The sequence below is a fragment of the Triticum aestivum genome, chromosome 1B (genome assembly GCF_018294505.1).
Source record: "Triticum aestivum cultivar Chinese Spring chromosome 1B, IWGSC CS RefSeq v2.1, whole genome shotgun sequence".
NCBI lineage: Eukaryota > Viridiplantae > Streptophyta > Magnoliopsida > Poales > Poaceae > Triticum > Triticum aestivum.
The window spans coordinates 75,928,631-75,943,377 of NC_057795.1; the positions used below are offsets into that span (position 1 = coordinate 75,928,631).

Consider the following 14,747-nt stretch of genomic DNA (forward strand, 5'->3'; position numbering starts at 1 on the left):
AAGCGCAGCCAAGATAGTACCTCCTGCCATGTCTGCTTAGTGAATGGGCATGTGAGCATCAGATGCCCGATCGTCTCCGGTTCTTGATCGCACAGAAGGCATCGCGGGTGGTGTTGCAGGCCACGGCGTGCGAGTCTCTCCGCGGTCCAACAGCGATCTTGACATGCCAACCAGTGGAAGAATTTCACCTTGGGCGGTGCCCAGCTCCTCCAAATGAGCTTCCAGGAGTGGCAGCCCGTCGCGCCCTGGAAAGTTGCCCGGTAGCAAGACTGGGCGGTGTAGGCGCCGCTGGCTGTCCAGCTCCAGAGCAGCCTGTCCGGCTCATTGGACAGCTCGACAGGTTGCACCAAGTGCCAGAGCTGAAGGTACTGTCCAATCTCTGGGAGGCCTAGCAGGCCATGGATGTCACGTGCCCAACTATTGCCGGCCAGGGCCTCCGCCACCGTTCTAGATTTTTGACGTTGCTTGGGGATGCACTTGAGGAGCCTCGGCGCAAGCTCGCGGACGGATTGGCCACCAAGCCAGCGATCCTCCCAGAACAGGGCTGTCCTGCCATCTCCAATGGCCATGGTCGTGGAGGCGTAAAAGAGCGCACGCTCCGCCGTCGTAAATTGCATGTCCAGCCCCTGCCAGGCTCGAGTAGTGTCCGTGCGCGTGAGCCATAGCCAGCGCAGCCGAAGTGATAGCCCCGTGCGCTCGAGGTCCCGGATGCCAAGGCCGCCATATTCAAGCGGGCGGCAAACCTTACGCCAGTTGACGTGGCAATGTCCACTGTGGGCATCCGCGCGGCCGGCCCAAAGAAACCCGCGCTGAATCTTCTCTAATTGTTTGAGTGTTTTCTTTGGGGGCGCAAGCGCTAGCAGTTGATGGATCGGTATTGCATTAAGCACCGATTTGACGAGCGCTAGCCGTCCCGCTTTGTTCATCAGCCAAGCTTTCCAGGAAGGCAGCCGACCCGCCACCGCGTCGACGAGGGGTTGCAGCTGTGCTGCGGATGGGCGGCGAGTGGAGAGCGGGATGCCCAGGTAGGTAACCGGCAAGGCCACGACGGGGCACCCGAGGGACTCCAGCAGCCCTCTTCGTAGTCGCCGGCGTGGAGGATCGTGGCCGAGCTCTTGGCGTAGTTCACACGGAGCCCAGAAGCCGTACCGAACACGTCCAGGATGCCTTTGACAGCGGCGATCTCCTCAGTAGTGGCATGACAGAACATCATCACATCATCGGCGTAAAGAGAGATCGCCGGAATGGCTCGTCGGGGATGCAGCTGCTGAAGGATGCCGGTCTGTAGGGCGTGTCGCATCAGCCTCCCAAGGGTGTCCACCGCCAGCACGAAGAGCTGTGGGGAGGTGGAGTCACCTTGTCGTAGGCCGCGCCGGTGCCAGATTGGCGGGCCGGGGACTCCATTGATCATGACCCGCGTGCTTGCCGAGGAGAGCAGAATGGCCATCCACTCCCGGAATCGGTCCCCAAATCCATACTTGCGCAGCACCTCAAAGAGGAAGGGCCACGAGATGGAGTCGAAGGCACGTGTGAGGTCGAGCTTGAGCATGATCCTGGGTGCGCCAAGTTGGTGCAGCATCTTGAGGGACTGCCGGACTAGGACGAAGTTGTCATGGAGGCTGCGCCCGGCAATGAATGCATTTTGGTTGCTGCTTACAAGGGTATCCAGCTTGGGGGCAAGGCGCAACGATAGGACCTTCGAGACGATCTTGGCCACAATGTGGATCAGGCATATCGGCCGGTAGTCACCAAGCGAGTGGGCGTCCGCGCGCTTAGGCAGCAGGGTCAGCAGCGCTTGGTTAAGCTTACTGAACCCGCGGCCGCGCAGCGTGTAAAGCCGCTCGAAGACGTCCCATATGTCATGGCGAATGATGCTCCAGCAGGCACGCAGAAACTCCGCGGTGAATCCATCTGGTCCAGGCGCTTTACGCGCCGGCATGCGTTTGACCGCCTCCCAAATCTCCTCCTGGCTGAAGGGCACGTCGAGGCATGCAAGGTCGCTGGGCTCAATGAGCTGGGAAAGATCCAGCGTGTGCGCCCGGTCCAGAGCGGTGCCCAGCAGGCCATCAAAATGCGAGAACGCTGCGTTGGCCATTTCCTCATGAGCCGTGAGCACATGCCCGTCGGCGGCAAGGCTGTATATGCGGTTCTTCTGTCGCCGATAGGAGCATTGCCGGTGGAAGAAGCTCGTGTTGGCGTCGCCGTCCTTGAGGGACGCGATACGGGCGCGTTGCCTGGCGATTGTGCGCTCCAAGGATGCCATGCCGAGGTAGGTGACCTTGAGCTGCTTGCGGAGCCATTCCTCCGGGGGGGAGAGCGCCCGGTCCTCCCGTGCTTTGTCGAAGCGCAAGATCAGCTCGCGGGATATGGCCAGCTTTTCCCGTATGTTGCCCGTGGACTTGGCGCTCCAACTCGATAAGCGTTTAGCCGTGGCCTGGAGGCGCTTGACCAGCCGCCGGAAAGGGTCGTCGTCATGCGCGGAGCTCCAAGCCGCGGCAACGGTGTCGTGGAAGCCGTCAAGCCTAAGCCAATACTCCTCAAAGTGGAAGCGTTTGTGCGCCATCGGCATGGGGGAGCAGTCTAGCAGCAGCGGACAGTGGTCTGACACGACCGAGGCAAGGCACCGGAGATGGCATTCGCCGTGCGCATCCTCCCAGTCCGATGTGCACAGGACGCGGTCAAGGTGCACTAGCGTGGGCGGCGATTGCTCATTCGACCACGTGAAGCGACGCCCGTTGAGATAGATCTCCTTCAAGGCGAGGTCGTTGATGGCGCGGCGAAACCTTCTCATCATGCGCTGGTGCAGGCCACCCATGTTTTTGTCCTCCGTGCGGTATATGAGGTTGAAGTCACCACATAGCATCCATGGGCCGGGGCATGCCGCCCGAACGTCGCGCAGCTCCTGGAGGAACAGAATTTTATCCGCGTCATCTTGGGGTCCGTAGACCGTCGTCAGCCACCACGGCGTCCCAGAGGCCACGGATACCTTGGCCGTGAGCGCATTCTGGGTGAGCAACGGGTCGGAGATCGTGACAGCCCTGCTCTTCCAGGCTAGAAGAATACCGCCCCGCGTGCCATCAGCCGGCAGGTACGTGTAGGCGTCAAATTCGGAGCCGAGAATGTCAAGCACAATGGGCGAGTAGATCAAAGCCATTTTAGTTTCCTGAATGCATACAATGGATGCTCCGGTAGTGCCCAACAGAGAGCGGATGGCACAACATCGTGCACGCGAGTTGAGGCCGCGTACATTCCAAACCGCGATTTTTAGTTCGTGATCCATGAACAAGAGGTCGACGATGAATGGCCTGCGTGCCTAGCTGTCCCCGGCCGTGGCCGCGGCCGTGCGCGTGGGGGAGGCAAAGCACGCTGGGATCTCCCGATCGACCAGGGCAGCGATTGCCTTCAGCACGGCCAGGGGGATTGGTGCCGCGAACATGTCGTCGTAGGCCTTCATCTCGATGGCTGTGATCTTTTGGTTGGTGCCTACAATCCCCAGGTTGCGGAGGATCTGCACGCGCGCCCTCCGTTCAGCCGTCGGCGGCGCCGCCGGTGGTGTGGCTGCAGTCGCGGAGCGTCCTCGCCGTGGGGCAAAGCAGAGGGGACGACGTGGCCGCTTCCCGGGAGTCGGCAGCGCCGCACTGATGTGCTTCGTGGCCGCGACCAGAAACTCGCCAAGCGTCCAAACCTGCTGCGTGGTTGTGCGGCTGCGAGATCGCCGCATCGTGATCGGCGGCGATGCGAACCGTCCAGATGCCGGAGAGCGTGGTTCAGGTGCAAACGATCGCTGATCAGTGTTGGGCGTCGGCGTGGGAGATCCCCGGGGTCGCTGCAGGATCGAAACAGTCCTCTGGGCCTCAGCCTCCTGTGCCCCAACGGCCCCTGGCCCGGCAGCACCCTCCATGGAAGACATGGCTTGGGGGTCAGGTACAGCATGTAGCGGCCCGGCCCCGTTATGAGCCATGTCAGGAGGAGATCCCGCGGTCGCGGGCGCAGAAGCGGTTTGGGCGCCAGTCGGTGCGTCTCTTCCCGCCAGCGCCGCAGGAGTGGGGTCTGGGGACAGTGCTGACCGGTCAGTGGGGATACCTGGGCCCGCCAGAGCGACAGGAGCAAGCGTAGCGCTGCTTTGCCCCGACAGGACAGCAGGCGATCCTGGCCGCCCCGAGGCCACAGGCTCCCCAGACTGCGAGTCTGGGACCTGGCTCAAAAGGGCAAGATCCCGACACGGGGATGAATCAGCGGCAGCAGTGGTGGGATCCACGCAATCGTCCTCGAGATCGTGGGGTGAGCCCGACTTGGAACTGCCTGGGCCTTCTGGCACCTCAGCGGCCACTGGGAGCGCACCAGCTGGCTCCTGGCCGGCCGACCGCGCGTCGTCATCGGATGAGGCAACTGCTCGCGTAGGATCAGCCGCCAAAGCCTGCAGCTGTGGCCCCTTCCTCTTTCCTTCTTTCCCTCTATTGGCTTGGTGACGAGATCGAGCGGGGCCCTTCTGACCCGGCCACGACAGCATGTCGTCCCTCGACGGCCGGACGGGTGGCGCCGCCGCCGCCGGCTGCGGCCAGGAGGCCGCCGTGTTCAGCCCGTCGGATCGTCCTGGGTGGTCGTAGATTCGCCAAGCAGGCGCGTCCATGGCCATGCCATCAGCCCTGCCGCCTGGCGCGTCGTCGGGACGCCTTCGCTTCCGGCCACGGCGCCTCGCCCGACCATGACCGGAGCCCTGGCCTTGGCCGTTTCCATTACCGGCGCCGCCTCTGCCGGGGTCGTCGCTCGCCTGGGCATTGGGATGGGGAGCCCGTATCGTGGTGGCGCGTGCGAGCGCGATGGAGACAGGGTACGTGAGCGTCCTGACCTCCGGCGCCTCGGAGGGGATGCGGGCTGGTAGCAGTTCGACGATCTCCAGGATTGCGGCACGGCGGATGTCGGCGGGATCGTGCACACGGGCGGACAGGCGGAAGACGGCCAGGTCCTCGCGAGAGCGCGTGCGGGGATGCAGCCTCTCGATCCAGCAACTCGCTCCGAGGATGTGCTCGGCGGTGGACAGGTGCCAAGCTTGGGCGGGGATGCCGCGGAGCTCAAGCTCGACGCGGTGTTCAAACCCGCCGGCGCCGGCATGCGCAAGCTTGCACCAGGGCCGCAGCGACAGCGCGAACCGCGGTGAGCGGATGAAGTGCTCACCATTGAGACGACGCTTGGTCTCCAGGGAGGAGAAGAGGATGAGGAAGTCCTCAGGGTGGTGCTCGTGCACGGTGAAGTCGCCTTCGGAGAGCTCCAGGGATCGGTAGAGCAGCTCGGCCACCTCGGCCGCGGCCACCTGCGGCCTGTTGCCGGTGATGGATGCCACCATGGCGCGGCCAAGGACCTGCTCGGCCTCCTCCATCTCCGTGGACTGCGCCATGATGACCCGCACGGGCACGTCGGGGCGCGGCTGTGGAGCGGGCGCCGGCTGTGGGGGCGCGGTGGTCGCGGGTGTGGGGTTGGCCGGACGGTGCGCGGGGGGGTGGGGGTGGGCCTGAACCGGCCCGGCACCGCCTGGGGCGACACGGCGAGGCCGCGCGCCGTCGTTGCGTCGGAGGCCGCAGTCACGCGACTCGTGGCCTGAGAAGAGGCAGCGCCTGCACCGGACGTCGTTGGTGCAATCACGGACCCGGTGGCCGGGGTCGAGGCATCGGAAGCACAAGCCAGCCACCTCCTCCGGAGATGGGCTGCGACGACGGGGAGGCGAGCGGCTGGTGGAGCCGTCCTGGTTCGGCTGGCGGTGTCTGTTCTTGCGGCGCGGCTGCTGGAACCCGTCCGCGTCGAGAGCGGCACCGCCGGGAACGCGGTGGATCTCCGAGCGGGGGCCGAGGCGCTGCCTGGCGGGCACGCGGGCGGCCGGCGAGGTGCGGCTAGGGCCCCTGGTCGCCGGCGGCGCAGCGGGTGCCGGCGGGATGAGCACGACGTCCCGGAAGGAACGCACCGAGGACTCACTCTCCGAGCTGAGCCAGCGGTCAACTGAGGACACGCGCTCGCCGGAGAGGGTCGCCCGGCTGTTGGCGGAGGCGTCGCTTGGGGCCTCCATGGCGGGAAGGAGGGCAGAGGGAAGCTAGGGGTGGGCGGCCGGCACGGGGCGACGGCGGCAGGCAGGGCGTCTCGGAGGGGCTAGAGGGTGGGAGCGGAGCTAGGCGGGAGCGGAGCCATAAAAAAAGTCCAGTTTAGTCCCTCCTTAGTTCAAAACTGCGACACATCTTATGGATCGGAGGTAGTACTTTTTCACATTTTATGTACCCATAATAGATACATAGTTGAATTAATGGTTTATTATTGTTGAGACTAAATAATCAGTTTCAGCTCCCGGGTATGAAGAAGATATGGCAAAGACTAATTGATGGACAGTTTCCAGTTTAAATTTTCTCGACTTTGAAGCATTTGCTTTGACAATTAAATTACTGCTACTTCTGCATGTGCATTTGTGACCTTTATTGGTAAATCTTGAGAAGAACACATTTGTGCTGTTAAAAGCATGATCGTTTCTCTGCACCAATTTTCGAGTGGACCTATCCTTCTAGGTATGCATATTCTAAACCTTGTACTACAATACAGTAAGATAAAGGATATTTCCACAAGAATCATGTGATTTTAGGCAAGGTTTATACTACTCAAACTGTGCAGCAGTCTTTTCATCCTTTACTATTGGTATAAGACCTAGATAGAGGAACTCTTAGGCAATTGCTCATCCGGTGACATTTATAATTGGGTTGGCACCATACTGACATCGTGTATAGTAGTATTATGTCAAAAACTGTCCTTATGTTGTCACCTGACACTTAAAATTTAGCAACAAAAGAAAGAGAGATGGGCAGCATCAGAAGGATGGTCAATTTTGGTGCATCGTGAGGGTAAAGAGACACACAGATACGGAAAATGGAACAACACTTGACAATGTGTCTTTCATTACGATGCAAGAGAAAATGTCAACAATTAAGCCTAAAAAGTACTACTCCCTCTGGTCCAAAAAAAAGTGTCGCAGCTTTGAACTAGGTTGACCTAACCTTAGTACAAAGCTGCGACACTTTTTTCCGATCGGAGGGAGTACCTCTGTAACTTTTTATAAGACGTTTTTATAGTCTATGACAGTGTCAAAACACGTCTTATATGAAGTTACAAAAGGAGTAGGTCTGAACTTCTATAGATTTCAGAAACAATTAGTTAGCAGTGTCAACATTTTTACAAGTTAACCCAGGTTGTCCAACAATTGATAATTCTATGCACATCACAAATAGCTGGACTTACAAATGTTGTCCACTCCCATTAGTTCATTTTTCTTTGAGCTCTTTGCAATAGCTGGCTTGTAGTCCCTCTGTCCCAAAATATAAGATCATTTTTGACAATATGGTAGTGTAAAAAATGATCTTATATTTTGGGACGGAAGGAGTAGTGATTTTTTGCTTGGTGCAGCCTATTTTCTTTAATAACTTGATTTGGTTCTGAATAAAGTCATTTTCTGGAATTATAAGGCAGGGCTTCAGTTTGCCTGTACACAGGGCCAAACCTAGCCTAGGGCTTCTCTTTGTGGTTACTCTATAACCCATTCCCCAGTCATGGGGAGAGAAGGAATTGGGTGGACTAGCATGTAGGAGTAATTGTGAAATGTGATTCATGAGTTAATGCATGTCAGTAGAACCTTTCCTACTGTCTTTGAAGGTTCAAAAGAAAACGGACTGATCATTTCTCTTTGTTTTATTGTATTCTGTCAAGTGTTAAGTGAACACCATATATGCGAAGTCTGGTGTTGTAATCAGAATGTTTTGGTGAGTCCAAACCATTCAGTTTTTTTTGTGCATAGATAGACAGACACGATAAATGAGGAAAAGAAATGGTGCATGACTGGAAAATGAGTAGCTTTTTTCCCGGTCTACCTACAACTTTGCGTCTTTTGTGCAGCTTTACAACCATCTCATGTAAGTAGTTCCTCTGTTTCTTTTTATTCTGCATATAAAATTTGTCTGAAGTCAAATTCATAAAGATTGACCAAATTTATATGAAAAAATATCAACATCTACAATGCTGAAGTTATACAATATGGAAGTTAATTTCATTATGCTCTAATGATATTGATTTTGTATTGTAATTTTTTTTTCAAGAAAGTTGGTCAAACTTTATGAAGTTAAAGTTTGACTTTAGACAAAATCTTAAAGAAACGGAGAGAATACCATTTATTATGTTGAGAGAGTTTTTTTTACATGTATCATGTTGAGAGTTGAGCATATCTATTTTCAGTCCAGAATCCTGAAATGAACTGGAACGACTTACGGCTCATTTGGTTTGGAGGAAACCAAAACGTGGGAATTAGGAGTAGTATAGGAATTTGACAGGATGACATTTGCCATCGTAAGGAACCGACTTGCCTCGTTTCTACGCGCAAAATGAGCTTTGAGTGGATGCGTAGTTTCCTCCAAAAATACAGGAAATGAGTAGCATTACTTTGAAATTCCTATACACATTTCCTACAAACTGAATGTATCTTTAGGAAATTTTCCTCCAAAATCCTTGTTCCTATGTTTTTCATATGAAAACCCTTCAAACCGAATGAGGCCTTAATTGAGCCACTGTTGTGGCGGGGAGAGCGGGGATTGAGATCCGAAGGTGTTCGGATGAGTGCAACATGGCCGGTAGCGGATGGGTAGACGGGGAGGAGGAGAAGGGATCATCTCATTAGAGCATCTACAACCGTGAATATCTAATCCAGTTCCCCAAACATTCGCCGACGCGTCTCTGAGTATCTAATCTGGTCCCTCAAACATTCGCAGACTCACCCAACATTTTGTTGTGTCCGCACTCGTCTACCTCATATCTGAAACTTATATCCATGCAACGTAAACAACAAACCTACGTAGATCAGCAAACTAGCAACAGACAGACTTGATTCAGACATTATCGAGCATAATTCACATAGCACCATTCATCGGACAACCAAAAGAACAAGTTTTCATGTCAGACACTATTTAAACATAAAATGGTAAATACAATGGAGAGATGGAGAATGCCGGTGGAAATCACCATTTCCTCATCGGCCCCTTCTGGACGATGATGCGGCTGTACCCCTTCATGTAGGCGTCGGCGGCCGGAGTTGGAGCTGTCGGTGAGGTGCAAGTAGTCGTCGGAGGACATCTGTCTGGTCATCCTCTGAACCGTGTGGTTCCGCTCCTTGGCATGCCGGGTTGCCTTCGCCTTGGTCGATGCCTCCGCCGTTGTCTCGCGCTCCGACTGCTTGATGGCGAGTCCAAGCGCTTTGAATTTTCTGCGGCGGAGTCGCCGCGTCTCGAGGAGCACGTCCTCTGGATCCATCGGCGCGCGCTTGCCTAACGTGCGGCCAGTGCCTTTCCCCATGTCGTCCTCTTCCTCGTTTGCAGCCGCTCGCGACGTGCGGCTCATGCCTCCAATTCGGGCGACGCCCGCGACGGCGCCAACGAGGGCATGAGTACCCAGGGATGGCCAGGGACACCCTCTGGAGCTAGTAGAGCAGGTGCAGAGTGGCGGCATACCTGCAGGGGTGCGGAGCGGCCGGAGCTGAGTACCTGCCGTGAGTGGCCGGTGACGTCGCCCACACTACATCACCGGGAGACGGGGGCCGGCGTGGAATGTGAGCTTCCATTGCTGCCACCTCTGTCCAGGCGTGACTGGCAGAACACGATGCGGAGGGTGATCTCTTCCACGTCGTCTGGCTCCTCATCACGTAGCAGGCTCTCCCTATTGTCGTTGTAGCCGGATCCGCCCACAGCCTACACCTACGCCACCCTGATGAACTGCTGCTGCCGCGTCTGTCGTCCAGACCTTGGGTTTGCCTTATTTGGCCGCCTCCTAAGGACAGGCCTCAAAACAGATGATATCGTCACCAACACCCTCCTCAAGTGCCTCTGCTGCGCAAAACGGACAGACGAGGCTGTCAGCGTGCTGCTTCATAGGATGTCCAAGCTTGGTTGTGTGCCTGATGCCATCTCATACAACACAGTTCTTAAGAGCTTATGTGATAATAGCAGCAGCCAGCGGGCGCTCGACCTCCTTCAGATGATGACGAAAGGAGGTGGCTGCTCCCCTGACGTAGTGACATACAACACGGTCATCCATGGCTTCCTGCAGGAAGGGGAAGTAAGCAAGGCATGCGATCGATACCATGAAATGGTGCAGCAAGGGGTTCTGCATGATGTGGTGACATATAATTCGATTCTTGATGCGCTGTGCAAGGCAGGAGCTATGGACAAGGCTGAGTTGTTCCTTCGGCAGATGGTTGATGATGATATTCGACCGAATGAAGTGACATATAATGCAATGATCCATGGATATTCCACTTTGGGCCAGTGGAAAAGGGCGACTCAAATGTTTAGAGAAATGACAAGCCGTGGTCTTGCTCCAAATATTGTTACTTGGAGCTCGTTGATGACCTCCCTCTGCAAGCATGGAAGAAGCAAAGAAGCTGCAGAAATTTTTCATTCCATGGCTGCAAAAGGCCACAAGCCTAACATCGTTACGTATCGTGTTCTGCTTCACGGGTATGCCGCTGAGGGATTCTTTGCAGATATGATTGATCTCTTTAATTCAATCGCAAACAATGGTATTGTACCCGATTGCCACGTTTTCAACATATTAATTAATGCATATGCTAAATGTGGAATGATGGATGAAGCTATGTCAATGCTTACTGAAATGCGGGGACAAGGAGTGAGTCCGGATGTGTTCACCTATGCAACTGTAATAGCTGCACTTTGCAGAATGGGTAGGTTGACTGATGTTATGGACAATTTTAATCGGATGATTGGGAAGGGAGTACAACCGAGCAAAGTTGTTTATCACTCCCTAATTCAGGGTTTCTGTACGCTTGGTGATCTGGTGAAAGTGAAGAAGTTGATTTTTGAAATAACGGACAAAGGTATTCCTCACCCTAACATTGTCTTCTTCAGTTCAATAATGCATAGTCTGTGCAACGAAGGAAGGGTTATGGACGCACACCATATCTTTGACTTGGTTATAGACATTGGTGAGAGACCTGATCTCATTACATTTAATATGCTGATTGACGGATATTGCTTAGTCAGCAAGATGGAGGAAGCACTCCGACTACTTGATTCCATGGTATCAGCTGGCATTAAGCCAAATGTGATTACATATAATACACTTATTAATGGCTATTGTAGGAGTGGAAGGCTTGATGATGGCGTTATTCTATTCAGAGAAATGTTGCATACCAGAGTTAAACCTAACACTGTTACATATAACATCATACTGGATGGGTTATTTCGTGCTGGAAGAACTGTTGCTGCAAAAAAGATGTTCCATGAGATGATCGAAACTGGAACAGCAGTGAGCATTTCCACATACAGCATAGTTCTTGGAGGACTTTGTAGGAATAACTGCACCGATGAAGCAATCGCTTTTTTCCAGAAATTAGTTGCAATGAATGTGAAGTTCGATATTGTGATACTCAATACCATGATTAAGGCAATGTACAAGGTTCAGAGAAGAGAAGAAGCTAACGATTTGTTTGCTTCATTACCAGCCTGTGGGCTGGTACCTAATGCCTCTACTTACGGAGTAGTAATACAGAATCTTCTGAAAGAAGGATCGTTGGAAGAAGCTGACAATATGTTTTCATCAATGGAGAAGAGTGGTTGTGCTCCAAGCTCTCGTCTTGTAAATGATATCACCAGAAAATTATTGGAAAAGGGGGAGATAGTCAAGGCCGGAAATTATATGTCGAAAGTTGACGGGAAGATCATCTCCTTTGAAGCTTCAACCACTTCGTTGTTGTTGTCTCTCTTTTCGGAGAAAGGCAAATATCGGGAACAATTACAATTGCTCCCCGCGAAATACCAATTTTTTGAGGGAGTCATTTGATGCACTGGACTTGGTAGATAAGCCTTGGCATGGTTCGGATCTCCGTCTTAACGATGTCAACATGTATTCTCTTCCATCCACTCACCAAGATCGAGCTGGGTGATAGTGCCACTATGGTGTTCTCGTCCGACATGTGGCTATTGGGCGTGTATGCTATGGTCATTGTTCCATCTACATGATGTCTCCTTGTGCAAAGGCTGGCTGTCTGGTGTCTGGAGCTTTTGCTAATGGTGAAAATATTGTGTGTGTGGATCTTGTCCCAGAGTTCATCGAGCTCTTCCTTCTGGTGGACTCTGGTCTCACTGCAACCCTGATGTGCTTGACGGTATTGTTTGGAACCGAGCTGCGGCCTGCGGATGGTTTCCATTTGGCTAAATTGGTGTATGATGTGCAATTCCAGGGTGTTGTGCCATCGCATAATATACCTTTGTTTCTCAATAATTTGTCTTGGGACTTGGATGTGACTATGTCAGGTTCGTGACCTGTTAGAGTAAAGAAATTGGGCTCAGCTCACAGGAGCATGGGGGAGGTCTGTGCTATTCCTGAAATGCTGTGAGATCTGGCGTGACTGTAGCATGAGAATGTTGGAATTGAAAAGCCTCCTGATCTACAGGTAGATGATGATAATTTGGGTTTGGGAGGAGGCAAGTCTTTGGCCCCTAGCTAGAGCGAAGTTCTACCGAGGGTAGTCAGGGCTCCAGCACCACCTCTTGTGACGGAGGAAAGTGAATCAAACCATTTCCTTGTAGAGAACTTGCAGATGGTACCTCCTGATTTATATGGAACTTCTTGACCTAAAGAACCTCTACTTTAGAAGGAAATATAAGCTCTGCAATGTTGAAAGTAAAAATATGCATAGGGAGAGAAGTGGAGGTTGGAGGCAGGTCTCTTGTATGTGCAACCAGGTAAATTTCTTGTCTGGCGCTTGTACCGCTTTGAAAATGTGAAATAAAATCATCGCTCGACGATATTTTGGGGTGTTGATACATCAGTGGTTTAATGAATAATTAATTGAACACATCAAGCAGGATGAACTAAGGAATTTACTATGCAGCTAGTTTTTGTGTATTATACTTAGCTTATATGTAGAAACTAGTCATGATATCAAGTATTACTCTAATTTTAGTTATGATAAATGCCCAACTTGTCCCGAAATCAATTGTCATCCTTCCTTCTATATGCACAATGCTGGTTTTGTTTTGTATCTTATTTTGCTGTTGGAGTACACTGGTGCTATAATGATACTCACTTCTTTGGTATATTCAGCCTGTTTCAGAACAATGCATGGCATGATCTTCCAGCAAACTTGCCAGATCCCATAGATACTGCCAAGCCAGCCCGAGGGTCTACAGACTGGCTCGTTCTTCTCATCGTGACCAGTTTTACTGAAGATCCTACCTTGTGGCAATCTCATGGATACTGCCGACCCAGCCTGGGGGTCTACAGCCTCTGACTGGCTCGTCTGTCTCATCGTGGTCAGTGTTACTGAAGATCCTACCTAGTGGTGTTCATTGGCAGATCATACATTTTTTAGGGGCTCTTACTAGGCCATGAATGACTATATTATAGCCACTGTTAGTTATACACCACATACTATTCGCATTGGAGTTCCCTGACATCCCCTGATACACTACACCCATGAGATATCCCTTCTTTATTTCAAAAATTTGAGGTCTTTTCTTGTTATGCGCTCACCGTGTAATGGCTTTGGTTCTGCGTGACATGCAGGGCCACCTCACCTACCACCTCCATCAGGGCTTGTTCTGTTAATCCTCCTCCCAAGAGGATTGGAGGGGATTGGCAAGGATTAAGATGTATTTTGACTTATAAGAGGTTTAAATCCCCCTCAAACCTCTTCAATCCCCTCGGTTCTACACGCAACCGAACAAGGCCTCAGGGAATGGGGAGGAATGCGAGGACTACGGCATGCACATCAACAGAGGACACGACAGGGAAGAGGGACCTGTTGGTGCGGCGGGGCAACAGGAAGTGGCTATCCATCAAGGTGCAACATCACGATGTTCAGGGGGCTGCCATAGAGCCACCGCTGAGAAGGCTGCAGCCAGCCTATGATGTATTGCCGCGACCAAAGTGCAGCACCAATTCTTTTACCGGTGCTGTGCTATCTCATTTGTCTGCATTTTGTATTATGCAAAAAAGGAAGAACAAAAAGGATAGAGTGGTATACATGTTTGGAATTTGTTTCAAGCTTTCTTGGATGATTGTAAATCAAATCTGCTAGCTAGGCATGTCCAAAGGAGTTGGCGACTTTGTGCTTTCTTTGAGCTTACTAAATTATAATCAAATTGATGACGAAAAGCTCTGAATGAATTGAAGTCAACAGCTACAAGTGGGTGCTCTTGAAAAAAATCCTAGCTGGATCACAATGATCAAAGCCAAGTTGACAGTTGTTCTGTTTTACTTTGCTTGAACTGATTTTACTTTGCCCTATGATGTGTCAGAGCAGTTGCCAGTTTTGCAGCAGTTCATATTGCTGGATAGGTGAATATCTCTAAACTCTTGCTAGCAAGTATGTACAATATTAGATATAAATCTTAAAAGTTTCTGTTTGATGAAAGGACAGTATCATTTTCTGGGGTCGTATTCTCGTCAGCTACACATATCCTTCCTTTTAAAGATTTTATTTCGTTCTGGCAAACCTTGGCCTTTGCTGTCCGTGCAAGCAGAAGAACCAAATTCAAATCATCATTGATGTCCCTGCAGTTGGTTAGTTGTTGTGCCGCCTCACTTTTCGACCGGGCCCAAATGTTTTCTGATTAAAAGACAATATACCATTTGTAGATTTCGTACATATAGAGAGGTAACTGACCTAGGGATGGGCTAACCCCCACCGTGTTTGAAAATTGTTAACATGATTC

The 14,747-nt window shown here is 52.3% G+C and overlaps 1 protein-coding gene across 1 annotated transcript; it reads left to right on the top strand.

Annotated features, from left to right (window-relative positions):
* The first annotated feature begins 9,453 nt into the window (after positions 1-9,453).
* On the top strand, positions 9,454-12,305 carry LOC123077323 (protein Rf1, mitochondrial-like). The gene is made up of 2 exons (XM_044499586.1): positions 9,454-9,678; positions 9,742-12,305. The coding sequence occupies exons 1-2, from the start codon at positions 9,454-9,456 to the stop codon at positions 11,866-11,868; spliced, it is 2,352 nt and encodes a 783-aa protein (XP_044355521.1). The 3' UTR covers positions 11,869-12,305.
* The last annotated feature ends 2,442 nt before the right edge of the window (positions 12,306-14,747 follow it).